The sequence below is a fragment of the Grus americana genome, unplaced genomic scaffold (assembly GCF_028858705.1).
Source record: "Grus americana isolate bGruAme1 unplaced genomic scaffold, bGruAme1.mat H_23, whole genome shotgun sequence".
NCBI classification, from domain to species: Eukaryota; Metazoa; Chordata; class Aves; order Gruiformes; family Gruidae; genus Grus; species Grus americana.
The window spans coordinates 50,053-74,227 of NW_026561342.1; the positions used below are offsets into that span (position 1 = coordinate 50,053).

The 24,175-nt window shown below is 40.2% G+C and overlaps 1 protein-coding gene across 1 annotated transcript in view; it reads left to right on the forward strand.

The window, feature by feature from the left end:
• LOC129200244 (rho guanine nucleotide exchange factor 7-like) overlaps positions 1-24,175 on the forward strand; it is a gene marked incomplete at its 3' end in the record, with an annotated part of 71,560 nt that overhangs the window by 40,885 nt on the left and 6,500 nt on the right. Inside the window, exons 3-5 of the mRNA XM_054811584.1 lie at positions 13,135-13,219; positions 17,430-17,560; positions 20,117-20,318. Of these exons, the coding sequence (XP_054667559.1) occupies positions 13,135-13,219; positions 17,430-17,560; positions 20,117-20,318 (418 nt within the window). The remainder of the gene's footprint in view (positions 1-13,134; positions 13,220-17,429; positions 17,561-20,116; positions 20,319-24,175) is intronic.

The window sequence follows — 24,175 nt, forward strand, 5'->3', positions numbered from 1 at the left end:
AGAACTGGATTACTGTGAGAGTTTAATGACCCCTTGAGTGAAAGGAGTGTGAGGTGGTGTGGGAGAAAGGAGTGTGGGAGATCTCCCTCCTGAAAGCTTTCCCTCCTCTGTGGGATTGCAAATCCTGAGCAGGAATGGTTTACCTAGACCCGTGCCATGTGTCTTGCCCTGATGACTCGGCTGCTGGCCTGGCAGCTGCTGAAAGCCCTCAAGTTACAGGCTGTTGCATTGAATTGGCTTCAGTTTTCCATCTTCCTCGCCCAAAGATGCTGGGCCCTCCGGCTGCCCTGCTGCTGCTTAGGCAGCTCTGCCAGCCCTGCAACAGGAGTGGTCACCAAAGCAGGTGGTGGTGAGGCTCGTCCTTGCTTCCTGGGTAAAGTCCTGTGCCTGCTTTTCCAAAATGTGTTTTATAAATGGTGGAGGATCCTGGATCATGTTATTGCACGTGCCTGGGAGAGAGGGAGAGATCCAGCCCTAGGCTCCTTTTTAACAGTATTTGTACTGACTGAAGTCAAAACGGTAAGCTATGAATCGAAAAGGATTCACTTGGAGGAGCTCAGGGGCTGTATATGCAATTTTGTGCTCTTCAGTGAATTTTTAAAACAGAAGTATTGAAATGAATTCACTCTTGATCTAATTGAAACTTGAAATCTTGGTTTTGGGGGTTAGTTAATTTCTGCTAACTATTTTGGAATTACTTTTTTCCAGTTGATTCTAAATGAAAACTTCAACAGGCTATATGGAAATTCAGTAAGCCTTTATTCTTAATTTTTGGCACTTTCCACAGTATATTTGGGAAGCAAATGAGATTTCTCATAAATCCCTTCTTACCAGAAGGGTGTAGCACTCCTTTTTTTTTTTTTTTTTTCTTTTCTTTCTTGCATTTCTAAATTATCTTTCTTTTTCCCTCTGCCATGTTTTTCCATGCATCTAATCGTGCTCAGTCAAATTCTGACCCATGCCAGAAATCTCAAAATACCAATTCCTCTTCAGTCTTTCTCCTCCGGCTACTAATACATATTTAACACTACAAGCATTTTCCTGTTTCTTCTGTTAAAATGTTTATTTAAAAAAGGGTGTGTGCATGCAACAAAATGAGACTCTGAAGCACCGTGATGAGCAGTAGGTGAAATAGTGTGTTTGAGGTCAGCGGGGCTGTTCTTGTGGCTCGTGCTTTGTCTGTAGTTTGTTCTCCATTGATGCTGAATCTGTGCATCATCTGACCACTTGGCTGTATGCATTTGTTCCAGATGAAATGTGAGCATGTGATAGCATTTAAGTTGTGGTTAGAGCATGTGGTAGTGTAGTAAAACAGCCAGCAGGCTATTTTAAGAGGGCAGATAATAACCTCATGTAGTACAAAATCTTTTGCAGTAGGATGACTTCTTTTCCCTGCCCCCAGCTCTTACTCTGTGACATGATCTGGGTGTGTCTGTGTCTATGAATGCTGCTGTTTTAAAACAAAAAGTCTGTCTCAACAATTTTACTATGTGTCTGTGATACTTTGATGGTAGTGACTTAAACAGGTATTTAGCTACTATTTTCCCTGTTTTGCAAATGGAGAGCTGGATTGCAGGTAACACTACCTATTTTGGACCCAGATAAGTTGATTTTCCTACTTTTTTTTTCCTTCAAATTTTTTATGATATAAATTAAGCTTTTTTTCTTCATTATATAGAGTTCTTCTCACTCCATACAGCATGGCTTTTGAAACTAGGCTGATACTTCAGAAATTAGTTGTGACATGTTGGCAGAATATGTATCTAGACAGAAGGCATCTGAAATCAGTTATGGCAAGCCATCCTTCCTGTGTTAGGTAAGAGTATGGAGATGTTCACAGTTTAGCTGATGTGCAGTTCTTTATTTCAGAACAATGCTTGAAATGTAGTTGCAAGTTTCCTGAACATATCAACTCCCTCTTCCTTAGGAACTGGTTTATTCTGACTCTTAAAAAATTCAGCGTATCACTACTGGGTTCAGTCATTGGCAAACAGCAGTTTAAAACCTTGTGCAGAGATCATAGAATCATAGGATTGTTTTAGTTGGAAAAGACCTTTAAGATCATCAAGTCCAACTGTTAACCTAACACTGCCAAGTCTACCACTAAACCATGTCGCTAAGCACCACATCTATGTGTAATTCAAATACCTCCAGGGATGGAGACTCAACCACTTCCCTGGGCAGCCTGTTGCAATGATTGACAACCCTTTTGGTGAAGACATTTTGCCCAATATCCAATGTAAGCCTCCCCTGGCACAACTTGAGGCCATTTCCTCTTGTCCTATCACTTGTTACTTGGGAGAAGAGACCGACCCCCACCTGGCTACAACCTCCTTTCAGGTAGTTGTAGAGAGCGATAAGGTCTCCCCTCAGCCCCCTCTTCTCCAGGCTAAACAACCCCAGTTCCCTCAACCGTTCCTCGCAAGACTTGTGCTCCAGACCCTTCCCCAGCTTCATTGCCCTTCTCTGGACACCCTCCAGGACCTCAGTGTCCTTCTTGTAGTGAGGGGCCCAAAACTGAACTCGTATTCGGCTCTGGTGAGGCCGCACCTCAGGGGCACAATCACTCCCCTACTCTGCTGGCCACACTATTCCTGACGCAAGCCAGGATGCTGTTGGCCTTCTTGGCCACCGGGGCACACTGCTGGCTCATGTTCAGCCAGCTGTCGACCAGCACCCCCAGGTCCTTTTCCTCCAGGCAACTTTCCAGCCACTCTTCCCCAAGCCTGTAGTGCTGCCTGGGGTTGTTGTGACCCAAGTGCAGGACCCAGCACTTGGCTTTGTCGAACCTCATACAGTTGGCCTCAGCCCATTGATCCAGCCTGTCCAGACCCCTCTGCAGAGCTTTCCTGCCCTCAAGCAGATCCACATTCCTGCACAACTTGGTATCATCTGTGAACTTACTGGGGGTGCACTCGATCCTCTCATCCAGATAATTGATAAAGATATTAAAGAGAACTGGCCCCAGTAATGAGCCCTGGGGAACACCACTTGTGACCAGCCGCCGATTGGATTTAACTCCATTCACCACAACTCCCTGGGCCCAGCCAACCAGCCAGGTTTTTACCCAGCAAAGCGTATGCCCATCCAAGCCATGAGCAGCCAACTTCTCCAGGAGAATGTTGTGGGAAGCTGTGTCAAAGGCTTTACTGAAGTCTAGGTAGACAACATCCACAGCCTTTCCCTCATCCACTAAGCGGGTCACCTTGTCATAGAAGGAGATCAGGTTAGTCAAGCAGGACCTGCCTGTCGTAAGCCCATGCTGACTGGTCCTGATCACCTGGTTGTCCTGTACATGCCGCACGATGGCACTTGAGGTGATCTGCTCCATAACCTTCCCCAGCACTGAGGTCAGACTGACAGGCCTGTTGTTCCCCAGATCCTCCTTCCAGCCCTTGTAGGCGGGCAACATGGTTGCTAATCTCCAGTCAGCTGGGACCTGATTCGTTTCTGAATGTTTATGTTCAAGATCTCCTTTCAGACCCTGGCCAGGCCAGTCAGGCAGCCTGTTTCGGTAGTCTTAAGCGACTGTCACTGTTGCTGTCCTGTCATTTTGATTTTTGCTATGACTGTGATCTGCTTGAGGTCAGTTTTCATTTTCAGTGCTCTCGATAATTTCAGTTAGCATGAAGTGTCGGTCTGGTGTTTGTGCAGAGCCATTTTTGTGTTGCTCTTTCATTAAGACTTTTTCCTAACTTCTAAGTTATTACTGGGGAAAAAAGAAAAGCAGGAAGAAATTGTAGATTTATGAAAATGATGGAGCCATAATGTATGTTTATACTTTAAGATGGGAAAGTGTTTGCGGATTCCATTACATTAACTTTGCTTGCAAGTATGACATTTATCTATAAATTATGGAGGAGAAGGTGGATATCTGCCTGTGAACTTTACCTAGTACTTCAGGACATGATAGACATCTTCTCAACTGGAACTCAAGAAGGTTTGTGTTTCCATGCTGCTCTGTTGCAGCAGTACTGAATGGGGTTGGTGGAAGGACGGGTGCCCAACGGGGTCTGAAGTAGCAGAAGCTGTGGGATGAAGGAGTAGATTCAAAAAACTACAATCTACTGTGATTTAAAAAAAAAAAAAGAAAAAAAGTATGGCCACTCAAGTGACCGGCCACTCAAGTGACCAGCCGCTCCCATGACTTGCAGTTGTTCACATCTAACGGGGATTATAGTCTTGCAGAACGTGAGCAGTTGATGCTGTTACAGGCATTTTAATTTGGAAGACCAAAATCTGCAATTTCTTTCTTTTTTTTTTTTTTTTTTGGTAGTTGCAAGTTATTGACAAACTAATTATCAGCATCTGTCACATAGAAGGGCCTGAAAACTAACTTTGCCAGCTTTCTCCTCCTACATTGATCTTTAATGAACTATTCACACAAGAAGAAACCGCTTTCGTTAAGTGTCTAGCCTCAGAATCAGAGGCACAATCCTGGAGTAGATGTTAGCATTGTTCTTGGGGTAAAACCCAGGACCTAGAAGCTGCTTTCCTTCTCTGCAGCCTGTTTCTTTTGGGAAAGTCTCCTGTTAGTTCTGTGGGTTTTGCTGCTGTTTGCTTTTGTTTCTAAAATTTGGGCCAGCCTTTTTATTAGCTGCAGCACTGTATCCAATCCCCATGGCAATTTTAGCTTCTAGTCCACTTGCACCCTGTAGTGCTGAAAAAGTTTGTCATCTGTGGTGTCCCAAAGGAAGGCTATGAAAGCAGGAGCCTTCTTTTTAGCAAAAAGTTACTGACACATTGCAATCTATGCTGATAAGCACCGCAGAAGCATACATGTTTTTTTCATTACAGGGTTAGACAACACAATCACTTTCAGGAAGAAAAATACTTTGTGACACTCTTGAGAAACTTCTTGCTGGTTTCTTGTGAGGCAGTTCTGTCAGTGCAGAGACTTGAGCTTTCAGCTCTAGAGCATTGCTAGAGTACATGCCTGGCTTAGTAGAGCACAAAGTTAAGTAGAACTCATCAGTAAATTTAGGAAATTAATGTAACTTGTAGTTAACTGAGCACCTAGTCTTGGTCATCTGAGTATATCATTGCTGTTCTGTACAACAGGCTTTCATCTAAGCAGGTGGATGTTGTACTTCAAGCCAAGTGAAGTGCTTGGTCTAATTTTTACTCCTCATTCAAATGCCTTTGGTTCATTTATTCTTAGGAACTGTTGGGAGAAGGCAGAGTTTTCAGTTCTTCTTTTTAGAAAGAAAAGCTAGTTATAGTTTAGTAAGATATCCTTCACCTTTCTCTTGTGGTTTTCCCCAGAACATATGGCTATTTAACTGTGTCCTTGTTTATCAGATGTACTGGCAGTCTGTGACGTCTTGTGCACTTATTAGCCAAAAACTATGTTTTACCATTTTTATTGCTGAGTGCTTACTCTGCTTCATGGAACTGTCTGTATTTATTTACAAGCATGTATTTTGTGAGGTTGGGTTTTTTTTTTCCTTTACTTACAGTATTCCCCATGTGTTTTGGCCTGGATTTCCACAGCTGTGTTTCCTGATTTATTTTAGGAGAGTAGTTTACATAGTTCTTGTCTGCACATAGCAGAAAATGAGGTGAGTTTTACTGGGCTGAATCTTCCTTGGGGTATGTTTCTGGCCAACGTTCCCTGCTGAGCTGCCTCTCTTCATCGGCACTAGAAGGTGCTTGTGCAGTTGCTTTTTTTTGGCTAAGCAAGTAGGTGTAACCTTGTGTTGACAAGTACCAAGGCATCTTAACTTCAGTGTCTTGATCAAATTTTATCTTCAGTAATTTTGTTACAACAACTTTTATTTTTGCCTGTAGTTCCAGGAGTGTGAACTTCCTTAAGCCTTAGTACTCAATCATCTATTAATACTATATGCCACTGAATGTCTCTCTTGCAGTGGAAGCTGAGAATTATCACTGTGTGGTATCATCTATAAGATTCAAAACCTACAGAGCAATTTGAAGGTGATCTTGGATGAAGATGTGATAGATATAGTTCTTGTTTTGCTGTGCAAATTTGGAACAGGCTTATATTTTTTTACGTGCTTATACAAATGTAGACAGTGCTAACCTTTTTATTTTTTAAATTACATCTTGGTTTCCTACTAGAAGTTTATGGTTAAAAGTACCAAATTCTTTGACTTTCTTATTAAAGAATTCGTCTGAGGATACTAACTTGCTGTGTCACATTCTAAAAACAGAAAGAATCTTAGTATTCCTTTGTGTAGTGTTGGTTTTCTTTGATTTTTTTCTTAATGCTATTTTTGCTGAAAAATAGGTTGTATATGTTTAGTTTTGCAATGTTTAGATGTTGACTTTGAAGCAGTGGCTTAGGTAAAACGTTAAGTAGTAATTGAAATAAATGCTCTTCAGAATCATTAGTGCTTTGAGGCAGTTGGTTTGGGCAAAAATAATATTGGAGCTGGAAAGCTTTAGTACATCTTCAGGGACTCTGGAACAAGTTGGGTTCTTTTTAACCTTTGTCCTCTTCAGATCTGTGTTGTAAATGTGTATTTAGATACATGCATGTGCACACAAACATTACAAACTTCCATATACATTTTATTGTTGGTTGTGCCTGCTTGTGTCGATAACAAGTTAGGTCTTAAAAGTATTGCTAGTTGTAGGAATTAAAGCTAAATGATGTGGTGTATTTTGTACAATTAAGTTTTTACTTTTGAGGAACAGGTAAAATTTATTCCAAATCTCCTCTTAAGTTTTATTTATTCTTTACCACTGAGTTTTAATTTCTCTTGTGAACTCACAGAAATCCTCCACGGCAGGTCTGTTCTCCCAGTTATTTTCAAACTTTTGTTCTTGTCTTACTCTTAATTTTTGAAATAAACTTAATGTTTTTAGCTCTCCCTTTGCTGTGCATTACTACATTTGGGTAGCAGTATGCTTCATAGAGATTTCTAGAACATTTGTAATCATCTCTTCTCCCCCCTTCCCTTCTCCTCTCAGTTGTCATAGTTCCCTGCTTCTCTTATCTCTCTTTTTACTGCCGCAGCTTTCAGATGATAATGCACGGTACAGGGAACAGCTGCTGCACAATAGCTGAATGAGACTCAGCACCACTTACAGCTGACCTAATGTGAGAATAAATGAAAAAAATTGTGCTTTGCATGTAGGCTTACCTATGGGATCTTTTTTCCAGCTTGAATGTATTAGGTGTCATCACAGGAATGTGGACCTGACCGTGGATGGTCTCTGTGGCTTCCCCTTGCCAGGTGCTCTAGGGGTAGAAATACGCTGGATATTCTTAGTGCTTTTCAAGAAGGTCACTCATTTCTAACCATGAGTTGCTTTTTTTTCGTACCACTTGTTTATTCTTGCTCTTGTGGCCAAAAATGCCACAGCCTGTGCACTAGGAACAGGTGGAGCGACACGTTGTACATGGTCATGCTGCACTTTGCCAAGCCACCCTGCTCATTTCCTTTCATTTCCTCCGGGTGAGCAAGCCAATGTTCTCGTAATCTTTTGCACTAGGGGCCCGAGGCCACCAAGCTGAGCTGGAAAGTGTCCTGCCAGTTTAGTATGCACAGCCTAGGGGGTACAGTTTATTTTGGGGCTGGCTGGTGAGGTTAGCAGCAGCAGCAGCCCTATCTGTGCTGCACAGATGTCAGGGCTGCTCATAAGTCAGCTCCTCAGCTGCTGCAGTTTATGGTGCAGTGCTGTAAAGAAAGCTGTCATCTATTTTTGTCAGATGCTTAAAATGTTAATATTCACTGGGAATACTGTACCTGCGTATATTCAAGGCACTAGTCTAGCAAGGAAATACGAAGAAAAACCTTTCTATTTTACTCTTCACCAGTATATGAACTTCTCTTACTATGACCATTAGATACAGCCTTACTAATGCTCTGGTGGCTTAAGGGTACAAGCAAGTTAAGATTGGTAGAAGACACATTTGAGGAAAAAGTGTGTGTCTGGAAGCTTGGCTGAACCACTCCAGATTCCACCCCCCCCCTCCAGTTGTAGACCTTGCCTTATCAGGAGAAATACCTTAATCTAAAAATATTTCTTCCATAACTGCCTTCTGACCTAATGGGCTAGAAGCGGGGGCGGGGGGGGGAATAAAACAGTGTGAGGGATACCCAAGGCCTTGAAACTAGCTGATTTGAAGAAAAGAATGCTGCTGTAGGCTTACTGTATGCCTGAGTCTGCTCTCACCTGGTATACTCTCAACCTTATTTTCTAATTTCCTTTCAGTAATTCCTCAGTTAATGTTTTTCTAGTTCCAATAGGTACTGGTTGTTGCAGGGATATGAGGGGCAAGCATTGCTATGTTAGTTTTATTTCCTTATTGCTATTAGATCATAAACACTGTTGGAACAGAAGTCTCCATCCACTCAGGGTTAGTGGTTTAGGACTTAAAGTAACCTGAATGTATTACCATGACCACTTGGAATGCGATGGAGTTTAAACAGATGCATGCAAAGGTCAGTCTGGTTTTAAAATGAGAGGATGGATTTGGTAGTTGAATAACCAGTATGTGGTTGAAATGGATCTCTAAGGCATTTCATTTCGTGTTTTAAGAAATGTCAGTGGTGGAAAAATCAATACAGCTCATATGAATGAATTAAAAAAACTGGCTAATTAATAGACTAATACAATTACAAATGCGGAATAACCATCCAATGTACACCTTGCAATAGTGGATATATGGGCACTCGACCATGTTATTTAACATTTCATTAGTGACCTAGAATAAGTCATAAAGTTGTTACCAGTAAAGTTTGCAGCCAATTGAAACCCTAGGGGCAAAAAATGCAGGCATAGTTATGGAAAGCCAGGCTTGTATATTGGGAATTGTTGGGGGGTGTAGAAAGGGAAATCAGAATCTGTGGGTCAGGGTAGGCAATCAGCAGGCTTTGGTGACCGAAAAGGCCAATGTCCTCTTGAGTGTGTATGTAGTGTTATAGCTCACATAAGACCCCTTGTTATTAGGCAGTTTGGTCTGGTCTGCTTCCAGAATACAGTATCTGCCTGGGATATCAATGTGTCAGATGGTGAAATCCAGGGGAGAACAGAAGAATGTGAGAAAGATGTTGAAAGAACAGGAAAACAGGCAGATAAGGCATACGGGGATGAACTTGCTAAGCTTGACATTCATTGATTTCCAGCTAACTATTTATAAATTGCAAAGTGTTACCAGTGCCAGGATCCTAATATGGTCCTGGTCTGTCTTTGTTTAGTAGCTGTGCTTTATGTTAATGCTAATACAAGACATATCTGCAGGTGGTCAATTCTATGGAATTTAAAAACAAAGGTATTTTATTTAAATAGTTTGTTCAAAAGATTTGGCTTGGCTGGGTCCTCATCTGATGTGATTTATGACAGGTTTTTATACTTGTGTCCTGACTAATGTTTTATCTGACTGTCTTGGTGGAAGATAAGGGTGGATGAACAAGAGGGTAAACTTCATCACAGGTGGAGTCTCTGCAGAGTTTGCCTAGAAAGCAAGGGTGTTTTGGAAATACTTTTCCATAAAGCCTTGTTTAACATCTGTCACATAGTGTTTAAAAGACAAATCTCAATATTTCCAAGGTAATATCTTCCTCAGTGTTTGGATTTTTAGATTTTTAAGAGCTGTTGTAAGCATATGCAGGTTTGAATTCACGTTATGCTTCTAACATGATTTGAGAAGTGGGTTATACTAGTATTATAGAAGATAATTTAGCATGCAGACCTTGTTATGTGGTAATAGTTTGCAGTATAAAAATAACTTTGCTCGATACTTAGATCTCAGAATTCAACCTTGATTCTTGCAGTCACAGAATTGGGGGTGTTATATGGAGGGGATGTTTATCATCCAGTGACATTAACTAGGGAAGTTACTGAAAGACTTTTCCTCACATCAAAATGCAATGTTTTAAAGTGTCAGTTCTCGCAGCTGATCTGTCTGTAAATACCAGAATGAAGATGGTGGTCCACGTGCAAGTCAGACTTCTCTCAAAACCTGAAGAAGACTCTTTTTTTCTCTGGCAGTCCCATGGAAGCTCCTCTTAAAGCATCTTGGTGCTTTTACTCATGTCAGAGAGAGTTTATATATTGTGAAATGAGCAAACCTCCACTAAGACAGAAGAAGGGTGTGAGAGTTTGGTGGGGATTTTGTGGATTCATGGGTGTTTTTTGTAAATTTTTTTTTTTTTTGAAACAAGGTTTTATAATCAAGTAGTTGAGTTTGTAACAAATTAGCCTCAAAACTTTAGAGCATCTAAGCTTTTTTTCCCCCTCACTTCTTATCTCTCTAGGTTATTTTATTCTTAAACATTTATTAAGTTAGGAGAAAACCTCTCTGGAGGGTGTCATGTCCCCCTCCTGCTTTATCAAATGCTACTAATGAATATACTGACAGGAAGCCATCCTCAGCATTGCTTTTGTAAAATCGCAAGGAAGGAAATGTTTCTCATATCCTCCCATTGTGTTGTTTCCTCTCAAGTAGCAGACTGGATGTGTGTCCTGGATACAGGCCTTTTTTTATGGTAGTATACGTGTTGGGATGATCCAATCAAATCACTCTCGGTATCCCCTATAGTCTCAGTGTAGCAGGAAACAAGGCTTCCTTGCATCCTGTTGTTCTGCAGTTAGCCTGACTTGGAGAGCTCTTGGCTCTATCAGAATCCAGAATGAAGGTGAGCTTAAAATTGATTTAGTGGGGTTTTTTGGGTAGGGGTTTTTTTTTAAGTTTTTGTAAGTTTAAGCTGTGGTTTATAACCTTTTTCTTAAACATTATTTAATAGATCTCTCTCTCCTCTGTAGTACTTTGATCCAGTTCTGGTGTCCGCACAAGCACCTTTCTCATGTGTTTCCTTTTTTTCGGATCAGGGCCATTGTTTCGTGATTCTGTTCATATTTTTAGTTTGCTTGTTTAAAAGCTACCACAGTAAGCATATAGCTAACAACAGGAATTTTACACTCCTGATGCTTTCTTGTTCCATAACAACTTAATTTTATTTATTTATTTTTTTCCTTCCCTTCCCCCAATTGGAGCAATGGTTAAGCTATCTCCAGTCTGGTTTTGCTTTTATGTGTTCTGGTGTCACCTTATTGGTATCTTTTCTCATCTCTATTATAAATTATGCTATTAATAAAACTTAACATATCTTTAGTCTCTTTGTGTGAAATCAGATAATTTCTTATTTGATGAACGTCTTTTATTGTGCACATAGTTTTTTAAATACTTCCCCATATTTCAGGAAAAACCCTACAAAATTCACACCTAGGCAATTCCCTGGTCTATCTCCTTAGAGCTTCAAACAAATAAGAGTAGTCTTTCAATTATCTGTAGCCCAGTGAAACTTGATGAAATAGTTACTTGATTTATTTTATGTGAGAACTGTTTGGAGTATGTGTTTTGACCGCTGGATTCAGCGTCTGTTTTCTATAGAATCATAGAATTGTTTAGGTTGGAAAAGACCTTTAAGATCATCAAGTCCAACTGTTAACCTAACACTGCTACGTCCACCACTAAACCATGTCCCTAAGCACCACATCTATGTGTAATTCAAATACGTCCAGGGATGGTGAATGAACCACTTCCCTGAGCAGCCTGTTCTAATGCTTGATAACCCTTTTGGTTCTAATGCTTGATAACCATTTTGCCCAATATCCAATCTAAACCTCCCCTGGCACAACTTGAGGCCATTTCCTCTTGTCCTATTGCTTGTTACTTGGGAGAAGAGACCAACCCCCACCTGGCTACAACCTCCTTTCAGGCAGTTGTAGAGAGCGATACATGCTACCTGAGCTTGAGAGATGTCAGCACCCATACAGCCAAGGTAGAGCTGCTGCTTGTTGGGACCAGAGATGATCCTCATTCTGAGGGGAAAGAATGTGCATGTTAACATATGCAAGTACCTCGAATGCTTTGGGAGATTTCTTCTTACCGAAAGATACTGTCATTAAATGTTTCCCAAATCTGCTCTACCTTTGTCAGTATATCACATATCCAGTCATAACTGGTCTGGCAGTCCCTTCTGTGGTTACTTTAAGTAGCTTTCATGAAAATTTTCACTTCTCTTTGATTCAACCAGTGTTTCTCTGTCCCTTTCTCTCTTTCCTTTGGGAATACGGGTTTTTCCGCTGCTGCCTCTGAAGGCTGCTTTCTGTGGTACAGACTTTCTGATAGTGCCTGTGGGATGGGTCTGTTATCAGGAAAATAAACAAGTTTTTGTTGACTTTTTAGATAAAAGCTGCTACGCTGCGGGAAACTGAATCTCTTTCTGTTTCTTAAATCAGTTGGAACAACTGTAATAGCTATCTTTTATTGTCCTCTTTCTGGTCTTGCACAAGGGAATACTGTGACTCCTTTCAACCTATGCAGAATCTGTTGGAGAGCTATTTTCATGAGACTTTGGATGAGTTTCCATTACCTCAGGCAAATATTATGGTCTCTTTTTTTTTTCTTTAAATCTCCTCTTCCCCCCTGAAAATCCAGATGTTTAATGTCATCACCCAGTACTTGAAAGTTACTGGAGTGTTTTCTGCAAGATAGTTTGAGGTTTGGATCTCTTTCCCACAGTTAAAAAATAAAAATAAAATAACCCCCAGCTTTCATCCCTCCCCTTCCTAAACCTTATTCTCCATCTAACCTATCCAGCAACTTCACTCTTCATAAAATTAATTAATTTTCAGGAATGCTGCTTTCCTCTGTGTCTTGTAGAATAAAGAGATAGCATGTACATTGTTGTAATACTCTTTGAAGTGTTTGTAGTCATTCTGAAAATATTTTATGAACAATCGGGTACAGTGCCTGTGAGCTGCTGCAGAAGAAGAGTATGCCAGGAATAGTGGTACTCAGTAACTTTTTTGGCCAAACTGTCAGAGGAAAGCTGCTCTTATCTTAAAATTATGTTTTATTCAACTTTCCTGTAATTTAAATGACACTTGGTATTTTTAGTTTGTATGTTCTTCATTTTTTCTCAGCTGTTTCTATATTCTCTTTCTATTTTAAAATGAGGGTGTTTGGGGGTTTTTTGTTTGTTTTTTAAAAAAAGAGGGAAACACCCCCCAGATTTTTACAGGTCCATGACAGCCACTGAAAGCTTGACACCTTGCTCAGGCAATAGCTTCTACAGTCATGGTTGCATGATAGCATAGAAATGCTTATTTTAAAGGTTTGTTTCTACAACTTATTGTATGTTCTTCTGTTTTCAGACTTTTGATGCAAATGACCTGTATCAGGGACAGAATTTCAGTAAAGTTCTCAGCTCTCTCGTGGCTTTAAATAAAGTGACTGCAGGTAAGTAGGCTCTACCGTGTCCTGGTGCTTGCTCACCTTACCTTCAGCTCACATCAATGTATATTTATACCTGTTGCTATAGTCACAATAAAGTGAACATGCTTTGTTGCAATTTGTTATGATTTTTGCAGTGACATCTCTGGTGTCTCTATTCCTTTTCAGAAGGAAGCTTTGCTCTGGAGCTAAGGCTGAGCCTTTTAGTTGGCAAGAATTCTTAGAAAAATGCCTCTTTTTTTCTTTTTTCTTTTCTTTTTTCAGTTTGAAATACTAAAAGTTTACTTTTGCCCCACTCTTATTCCTGTGTTTGAACACTGTTGTCAATGTTTTTTGTTGTCTCCCTGCCCGCCCCCCCCCATTCCCCAGCACCATCCTTTCTTGACAGTAACAAAAGCATAGACAGCACCTCTGATTCCTTAATCTACATGTTTCATTTGGGTGGAAGCTAGAAGTCACAAACCACCTAACTCAAGTTCCTTGATGGGAAGATAGAGCTCTAGAAATAGCACACAGGTGAGAGGTGTCCATGCTTTATTGTAGGGTGAGGTTGTACTGAATGGTGTCAGCTGGACCCTGGGACAATCAAGAAAAGTTAACATTGGTGGCCCTTTTTGCTGCTCCATGCTGGGGACTTACATTGTCAGCAGCAAATTCCAATAATGACCATGAGGTTGGAGTCTGGTGAGAGAGAGATATTATTTAAAAATGGACCATGCTTGTCAATTTTTATGTTGGGGGTGGGGGGGGAAAGGAAGCTGATAGAAAAGTCAGTGGTGGATCGGTGTAATTTTGCTTACTAGTGATATGATAAGTATCTTACCACTTTCATATTACTCCTGTGGTCCGCTAGAACAGATATTTTTTGGCTGCTTTTTTTTCTTCTTGCATCAGAAAACACCCTTCAGGAGTCAGTTTTACAACCATATTCTTAGTTCTAACGAATGGGCATGAAGTAGTACTGTTGACAACTTTGAAGCTACTTACGCCACTTGAAGATACTACCATTCCTCTTAACTACAAGTGCACATGTAAACCATTTCAGTACATCTTTAAAGCTGCTGTACACTGACCATAGCTGTCTTTAAAGGGGAGAAAACGTGTGGCTGTTTGGTCCAGACATCAATAGATTAATACCGAGATCAAAACCCCACAATCGCAGCTGGCCTTAGAAAGGACCCAGGCTGATCCCTTTCATGGAGTGGTGGTGGTATCGAAATCAAGTATCAGAACCACGTGTGAACTGTGGTGGTGTCTCTTTCTTAGGAGCAAGCAGAGCTGCATAAATCTGCCTGGCCAACTGTTCTTCCAAACAGTTTTGTTTAATTGAGTGACTGTGTAGAAGGCATTTTAGACTCTATTTCCCTACTTTAGTGCTGGCTTTCAGATCCCTATCTGGGTCTACAGGAATTTCAGGTATACACATGTCCTTCTGAGATGGTCTTTCTGCAGGGGAAGAAGTGTGAGTAATGAGTATGAAGACTGATGAAAGGCTGCTATGGATATACACTCCATCAAATTATTTAGGATCAAGGTACCAGTTGCTGTTTGTAGACAGATAAAAGCAGAGGAACTGATATAGGGAAGCAGAGATAATGGTGGAGAAGAAGAAATGGTGTTACAAACCCTGGAAATCTTTTGGTGGATGGATAGAAGCATGAAGCTTCTGTGAAATCTACCAAACTAATATTTGTCAAACACACGCATTCTGTTGCCAGTCAAGATTCTTCAGTTTTTAGCAGCAGAGTTGAATTATTTTCTTAGAGTAATCCTGTTGAGAAGCTCATTGAACATGTTTATTTGGTATTTTAATGGAAACTGTAACGGGTATATGGGGTCTGCAAGCCTTGTAAGTCTATCAAAAGTTCAAATTCATTTGAAAGTATTCCGATATTATTGGTAAAAACACTTGCAATTTGCATGTGGTCTGTTTGTAATAATCTTTCTTCTTTTCAGTTCAGACACATGCAGTTTCTAATTCAAGCCTCAAAAGGTGCTCTTGTGTTGGTATATTAGCTCTGCTGTTGTGAACTAGAAAATTTCAGGAATCAGGCTGCACTTAAACAGTTTCTAGGTGGTGTGTTTTAGGATTGCCCAGAGGCTGGAACACACTGCCACAATTAAACATGATCCTGTTTTACTGGGTGAACTGTGTCAAGGTATAATGCTGGATTTTGTGGTGTATCTATTCTGCTTGACTGCAGATAGAAAACATAGCGAACTGGACATGGAGATGCTTCAGATTACTTATAACCCTTCAGTTCTATTAGTTACTGATGGTTATGGTAACTTTAAAGTTTTTGGGAGCATTAGAATTAGCCATAAAGTTATGATTTAGAAACAAAGCCCATGACCTAGTCCCATTTCCTGACAGTCTGTGAAAACAAAGATGCATGTTCTTTCTGTGATGCATTATAATCACCAGTGTTTATACAATGGTCTTCAAATGCTTTTAGGAAAGCAGGCTCACAAAGTGTGAAGTATCTTATGACTTCAATGTGTAACGATATGCAACTTAACATGAATAAATCTAATATTGCACTACTTGATTAGGGAGTGTATATTTATAGGGGTTTTTTGAAGGATAATGATTCTTGAAGGATGGCAAAGACTCATTTAAAAAGATGCACCTGAGGAAGGTGTTCTCTGCTTCAGCACTGTGGACTTGGAGCATCCTTTGTCAACGCTTCTATGCTCATTATCCATCTAAAACCCTGTCCTCCTGCATGTCAGCTGCTGTTAGATGCTGTGCTGAAGTAGAAAGGCTTTCCAGTTAAGATGAATTGAATTCTCCCTTTGTTTGATGTGGAACAGCAGATAGACTTTGTTCACCAGTCTTCTCATGGAACTGCACCTGTATGTGTGTTTCCCTTTGACCAAAAATAACTAGGATTGCATAATTGCTGTCTGTTTTAGTTTGGAAGTATCTGAGAGACTGTAGTTGTCTGCCTCTACCTCTAATGGAGGTAGAGTGTTGGAGGCAAAGCAAACTACTAGGAAAGAGAGTAACAGAGGCATAAAAACCAGAAGAGCAATTGGGATGCTTGTGTAGTCTAGTGAAACCATCTTAAATTTGGGACAGAAAATACTGCATTGTTTTTGGGGCTCCTTGAAGCTCAGATGCTCACTGAATGATTTCCTTGTATGTGGGAGAAAACATGAGGCAAAGGAATGACTTGTGTGAAGGAGCGACGTTTGTCTGCTGTAGCATGTCACCCGTGCAAGGGCCCTGGGAGCATCCCCCTGCCTGCAAGGGCTGGGGGAGCTGGTGCAGCCGGGAGCAGCCCCTGTCCCACAGTAGCGCTGGGATGAGGCTCCTTAGGAGCTGCTTTCGGTGTGGCTTGGCCACTGTCTGGCTGTGGCCTGCTAATCTGCACAAGGACACCCCACACATAGATGGGCCAGCACCTCAGCTCCGTCCAGGGCTGTGCCCGATGTCCAGGGCTGGGGCTGCCCCTGTGCCCCACCTGCCCGGCTCCTGGTTGGGGTGATGGGATGACCCCTGCCCTGCCACCCCCTTGGTGCCTCCCAGCCCTCAGAGACCCCAGCGGCACCCAGACAGCACCTAATGCTGCCCTGCCCTTCCCTTCCCAGGAACATCTCAACTGGGTGTGCTTTTCAGAGTAGAGACGAATGAGGGGAGAGGTTTGGGGGAGGTAGTTGTTTTTTTTGAGCAAGCAGCTTTCTTCCTTTCTATTCCTCTCTTCCTTTCTATCCCTCCCCCTCCCTCTAAAAAAGAAGAAATAGCTTAGTTGGCAAAAAAGGGATGAGACAAAGGAATGTAGGAGAAAAGACAGTGGAAGGAATGTTTTAATTGAGAAGGAGATGGTGGTGGTAGGGGAAGAGCTAAGAAACAGATGTGGCTGGCTTTGCTTCAAGCAAGTTTTATGCATTTGAAATTCTTTGCCACTAGCTAAAATGATGCTGGTTAATTACCTTTAAATAGACTGGTAGTGAGTAGGAATGGAGAAATACAAGCCTAACCCTCCTCTTCCTAAACAGCTCAAATTGTTTTCTTGTCTGTGTGGGGAAGAAACTCATGGTGTCTGAGGATTTCAGATCACTTTATTAATATAATTTTTTTTAATCTTGAATTATTGAGCAACTACAGATACATCGAATCTGGTTTAAGCACATGAGTTTTACTGAAGTAAGCAGAAGTTATGTGCAGATTTCTCAAATTCTAATATTTACTTCTTTTTTTCCCCTTCTACAGACATAGGGCTGGGCAGTGACTCTGTATGCGCACGTCCCTCATCTCATCGGATAAAATCTTTCGATTCTCTGGGATCCCAGTCTTCACATAGTAGAACTTCAAAACTCTTTCAGGGACAGTATCGGAGTTTGGTAAGTCCTAGACGAAATGAAACATGCTGCGATGTGATTTATTTTTTTCTTTTGACAAGATTTATGAGTAAACAATAGTGTAGCAAAGTAACTGTCTCCTCTCTTTCACATCTGTATTTCAAGCCTGTGACAGTCTATTTTTGTAGCTTTTCTTATGATGTTCCAAAATACATGCAGCTTTCTGTGAACTTCTAATTATTCTTTCCTCACTTACCACTCCATGTTGTCTGCATACACAGTATCTTCCTGGATTTATTTCTTTTCAGCATGAGGACTTGCTTTTCCAAAGGCAAAAATCTCTCTTTTTTTTTATTTTTTTTTTTTTTTCCCATGTCTGAGTTTAGGGATGATGATTGAAGGATACTCAAACCTCAGCAAAGGTGGTACTTTTAATGTGGGCAGTATTGGTAGTTATTCGTGTTTTCTGTTACGTTTCAAGGTGAATCCTTCAACTAGCCTTCAGGTAACGGAGTGGTATGGGTAGTTGTTTTACAGTACAGCTGAAATCAGGATGGAGTACTGTATTAAAACTAACTGTGATGAAAGGTGCTTTTAGTGACTAAAAGATTTGCTAGGAGGGTTGAGATCCCTACTGTAAACTGCTTTTTCCATGCTTGAAGGAGGCTGTTTTGAACTATGTGATGATTGTTATGTGAAACTTTAAACACGGTGCTCTGCTTAAGCTTTCTTAGGTGTGGTTTGGTGTGTTTTCTCTGGTAGCAGAGCCCTTGCAAGTTCTTGCCCTAGGCCACTAATTCCAGCTCCCACTCTGCTGTTCACCACCCACTCAGTTTTGCTGATGCAACTGTTTGTGGGACTAGCTGTTAGCCGGATTACTGAAGCAATCCGTTTTTTAAGTCTTTCTATCTCTTTGGTTATCTGAGCAGCTCTGCAGAAAGTTGCAAAGGGGCAGAGAAGTGCGAGGAGGAGGGAGAGAGAGCTAGTGGCCAAACCTGGAAAATTCTTAGTTTGGTTTTGCTGCTGTGGCTGATCAATTTGGAACTGTTCTCACCAAATTTGTACTCTGTTGTCTCTACTGGAGAGCCATCCTGGTAGAGTAAGGGGATTATAGTTGATGTCGCTGTGCAACGTTGCTGCTGATTTTGTGGCTTTCTACCATTTACTAAGGCAAAACTTTTTCTCTTGTTGAGCAATCCTAGCAGATGAAAGCACATGATGCACAAGCGGAGGACTAAGGGAGAGGCACTTGTTTGAAAAGATGCCAATCTAATTGTCGAACATGGGGACTTACAGTATCTTGGGGCTTTCTGCATGTTTTCAAAGTTGCGTTTGCCCTCATTTTCCTACAGTTTCTTAGCCACTAAAAGTCTGATTGTTAAATTGAGTTGTGATACAATAACATGAGTGCTGTGGATATGAATTAAGCTCACACGTTATATGATCCCAGTCACATTACGTAGTACATCTTTTAATCATCTTGATTATATAGACATCATGTAGGTGAAATTCTGCTACCTGGATAGCTGACTGGGATTGCTTACACCGTCACTTTCTCACTAAGTTACTTTTTTGGTAATACAGGTATTGATCCTTACTTATGATAGAGACAGACATGATTTACAGTTCTGTTCTCTCAGTACCAGTGCAATGGATTGTATTTGGATTATTTAAAGCTGTCCAATTATTTAGCTTTTTTTAGCATAAAAGTTTGTCCTAACTCTCATGAAATGCTTAAATGATGCAGACATCCAAACTGACATCCAAGAACAAAATGCCAGATTTGAACATCATTAATTTGAAGGACTTCTAAGAAGGTGCTATTAACATTTAGTTGTTACAATAGAGCAAAAATCTGCCTTCATGTCTGTGATAGGGGATAAGAGCATATATATATATACACACACATATATATGCACACACACATAGCTGCAAGTCAGACATGCTGCAGACTTGCAGCTGTGTTAACCTTGAGGCAAATGATTTGTGAGTACTTTTTCAAGGTAAATTGCATAACTGTGTTGTAGGTTTTGTGGAAGAACACTGTCTTCCTCTATTGGCAGGCCATGGAGACTTGCACATTCAGGTGTGGAACCTTCCAACCTGATGTGTTACAGGAAAGAAAAAAAAAAAAGTTTTAAGCTGCAAACTGTTTATATCCAGCATTAAATTAAACTCACCTCAGTTCTACCCTTCTTCCAGCCTGGAAAGTTTTAGAAAAAAACCTCTCTAATGTAAAGCTGTTGTTTCTTTGTAGTTGCCAAAGGGAATTTTAATTTATACTGTATATAGAAAATATTTTGGTTTTTGGGGGGAGTAAGAATTATTCTCATTTTAGCTCTGTCACATTCTTCTGATTTGAAGGGGCTGTGTAATAAGACAATGTACTCCCTGGACTGATACAAATCCATAGATTAAAAATGACAGAAATATTGGAAATAGCAAATCATCCCTTACAAATGCTTAGAGAAAAACATGTGGGGAGTGCTGTATGTGGAGGAGAGGCTGTTTCCATTTTATGGATACTGCTGTTTCATTCATGGAGTAATTGTTTAAATCTCTATCGTGATCTTTTTTCTTTGTGTTCTCACTTACTAGGACATGACAGATAACAGCAACCATCAGTTGGTGGTGAGGGCAAAATTTAATTTTCAACAGACAAATGAAGATGAACTTTCTTTTTCAAAAGGAGATATTATTCATGTTACAAGAGTGGAAGAAGGAGGCTGGTGGGAAGGAACTCTAAATGGCAAAACAGGGTGGTTTCCAAGTAACTACGTACGAGAAATAAAATCAAATGGTGAGTTTTGAAGGAGAGCATATTTGCACAAATTCTGTCTTTGAATAGAGGTTGATGGTTGATTAATTAAAAACTGTAATGCTTTTTGTTTAAGCTTGACTGTATTTACTGAACTTTTATTCACAGCAATCGTTAATGCTCAGGAACTCATACTCCCCTACCCCGGTTTGATATATAGAGTGCTCGAGGACCTTTCTGCATGCTTACTGTTAATTCTAAAGTCCCCCATTCTGTTTGCTTGTCTGTCTGTCTGTTGCAGTTGGGCTGCTCTGATTTCCTTGATCTGAATTCCTAGAATGCTGGATTTTGACTCTGATGCTGACATACATTGAATTGGTGCTTTGGGTTTAAATATTGAAGGATTTCCTGCAAATGTATTTAAAAACAACAAAACCCAAACAAAACCACCTTCCCCCCCAAACCAACAAAAACTACACCAAAACCATCTCTAAACATGTCCCATTACTTAAAAGCAAATAAATGCAGGAAAAAATCCCCAATTTTACCGAAATCTACTAGGAGTTGGAGACAGTTTTTGAAAGATCATGTATTTGTGACTTTTCCTTTTGTTTATTGTTCCTGTGCCTTCCACTTTTCTTCATACAGACTTCACTCTTTCATTAAAGTTTTTTATTTTGAACTTCATACCATGAAAGTTCCTTCTGTAAATGTCGTCTTCGTGACTGAATATTGGAACTAACATTGCTTTTTAATCCACCAGGACTTTTTTTTTCCTCTCTTTCGCTCTCTCTCTTTCGCTCTCTCTCTTTCGCTCTCTCTCTTTCGCTCTCTCTCTTTCGCTCTGCTTGCTTTCAGAGACTGGGGGTAAACCTGGTAGGATAAAACTACCCAGGGACGTTCTGAGAGGTCTTACCACTCTTTCCTTTGTCACAGCTGCAATCAAAACACATGTATTTTGGGCCATGCTAAAATCATTGGCATGACCTTTTTTTTTTTTTAGGCAGCCGTACAGATGCATGATTGCAAACTGAAGTTGTGAGGGTAAAACTCCATTTCTAAACTTATTCTTTCTCCTCCAGTTGTGTCCTCTTATTTTCTTCCTTGATTTGCTATCTACAGTCCGTTTTTGCAGAATGCTGAAGTCTTGGATCTGTAACTTTGTCACTTTCAACTAGATCCTCTTGGGCATAGTCATGATGTAAGTAACGATCTAAGACTTAGCTTTAATGTTTTTCAGAGATCTCTCAGATGTGGCTTTTCCTGAAAAACAATTCCCAAAGCCTGTTTTTTCTTGTCTGTAGTGTTGTAGCAGTCTTTCAGCCACGATGACTATCTTGTCCAAACCTTACTCATTTAAAACATTGCTGCAGAGGTCTTGTTTGGATTATATCAGTTTTGATGTCTTCTGACTCCTAAGACTGGAACCTGGGTCAGCAGTTAGGCTCTAGAATAACGGAAATAGCTTTTAATAGTGAACATATGAGAACCAAAACCTGCCAGCAACTGAAATTAAGGTTGTTCTAGGGTGGGTTTTTTTTTTTAAGAATACTTCACCTGGGTGAAGTAACTCTCCTAAGTAGGAAAGCCAACAAGCTGTGGGACTGAAGTTAGTACCAAGTGCAGTTTGATTCTTGCCAGTCCTTGCAACCCTGTCCGATTCCTGGGGGCTGAGATGAACTGCTTCCAGTCCCTGGTTTAAATTTCACTTCTCACAATCAGGAAAGTTTTCTGCTAAGCTCTTTTCCCTCCACTGTACAGGTATGTTCCCTGGGCTACAAGGGCTTGCTCCTTCTAGCTTCTGCAAGACTACTTACATTCTTGAAGAACTCTCTCGTATGCTCAGTTCCTCCTATGGAAGGGAATATATGCTCGTGCTTTTCTCTTTCTCAGGAAGTTGAGTTCATTGCTTTGTTTTCTGTGCATTTACCGACTATTACAAAGTTAAAAAGGCTGACCCATAGCTCTCTAGCTTTCTCTATTTTCCTCCTCCTTTTTAAAGACAATTACTATGTTTGGCCTTTTCCAGTACTTTATGGAACTTCACTTGTCCTCTGTGGTTTCAAACATGCATATAGCTAGTTTACTCTTACTGCCAAATCAGCACAGCAGGTACTGTTTAATTTATCAAAACACTAATTGTAACCTGCTTTTATGCCTTTGTAGGTATGTGTTTGAATTGTCTGAAGTTGACCTTTTTATAATGAGGATGGGGGTGGTAGAAGGAAGCATGACATATTAAGAGCTTCTTGATGTCTGTTAATAACTCTTCTTCCGTATTGAGTTGCAGATCAGCTTTCCCCCTTGATGTATGCATGCTATCGAATGTTTTGTTGCTGCTACCCTTATGTCCATGTTAGTTGTATTTCAACTGGTGACTTGACATTTTCTAGTTACTTTTGCTTCTTTTTGTGTGTTTGAGGTCACTGTAGTATTTGTGATATTTAATCATGTCAATTTGCATCTACTTCTCCTGTTCTTCCTTTAAGATGCCCCTAATTTTTAAAGGAGTTTTGTCATTCTTATGAGCCTTTTCTTCTTACATTGTCACTAGCGAGAATCCTTTTTTACCCATATTTTTAAGTTTACTGAATTCTTCTTACTTGAAGTTCATTATTCTCATTTCGTTGCTCTTTTTTTTTTCCTTTTTTCTTTTCTTGGTTGTTTCCATGAAATTTGTTATGAATATTTTTATTTTCAACTGATTTCTGCTTTGTGGGTATTGTTGAAGGTGCTAGAGAGAGGGCTTTTCTATAATTCTCCTCCCTTCTTCATCGAAGCGCGTCGCCACTGCATCCTGAGGTTGGATTTCTTTTGTTCCGCTGTCCTTGTTGCAACAGGAATGTAGTGCCATTTAAAACAAAGCTCTGCAGTTATATGGACAGCTCTGGTGGGTGTTCAGAAGTTTCATCTGGGTTCTGTGTATGGGTTGACAGCCTCTGTTGCTCTCCTGTGCTCCTGTTCTTTTTTGCTAGTCTTCATTAGACTGGTTGACACTTCTTGAGTTGATAGTCTGGAACTATATATGCCTCACTTTAAGATGTTCCTAATTCAGAAATTTAAGTGCCTTCATACTTTAAGCATGAGGTTAAAACACAAAAGTGCTTTTTTTTTCTCTGATGTATTTTAAAATGAGTTAGTAGAACTTGCTGTCTTGCAAGCTCAAATTCAAAATGTGTTTTCCATCAGTGTTACAATGAATTGATTTAAAAAAAGATCAGAATAGGATTATTGAAATACTTGCTCTTGGTTAAAGTCTCTTTATGAACAAAATGTTCATCCTGGACATTTAATTGGTTTTTCACAATACTCTCTAAAATGTTCTGACATCGACAATAGGACTCAACCCTTCTTATCTCAAATGTGGCTGAAAATACTGCAACTAGTTAGAAATTCTGTACACGCAACACAGTGTTGTTATTTTTGATCATTATTTGGAGAGCTCCTGAGAAATGGTCGGTTTGATTAAATAAATCCCTTCAGTCTGCTGTAACCTGACTTCAGCAAACTAGGTAACAGAACAAAGGAAAGAAGTTCTTTATGCATGTGTGTTTTTGTTTTAATTCTCACAAAATTCATAGACATTAAATTTTAGATAAATAGATTTTCTAAATTAAAATACTCTCTAATGTCAGATAACTGTATGTTTGTAATCTTAGCTTGTACAGTTGCTCTGAAGTTAGATATCAAGGAAAAGAAGAAAGAGCCTGAAGGAGAATCTGAAAAAATGAGATAATCTGAGATTATAATGTAGCAGTAGCTCTCTTTCCTGAGAGGGATTTCAGAATACTGGCTGTATGAAAGACTTGCCATGAAGGAAACGAATGCTCAAATTTGATGTGCTGCTTAGTAATGGGAACTACCTTTACCCATGTTTCTTCTAAAATCTTTTAAGAAAG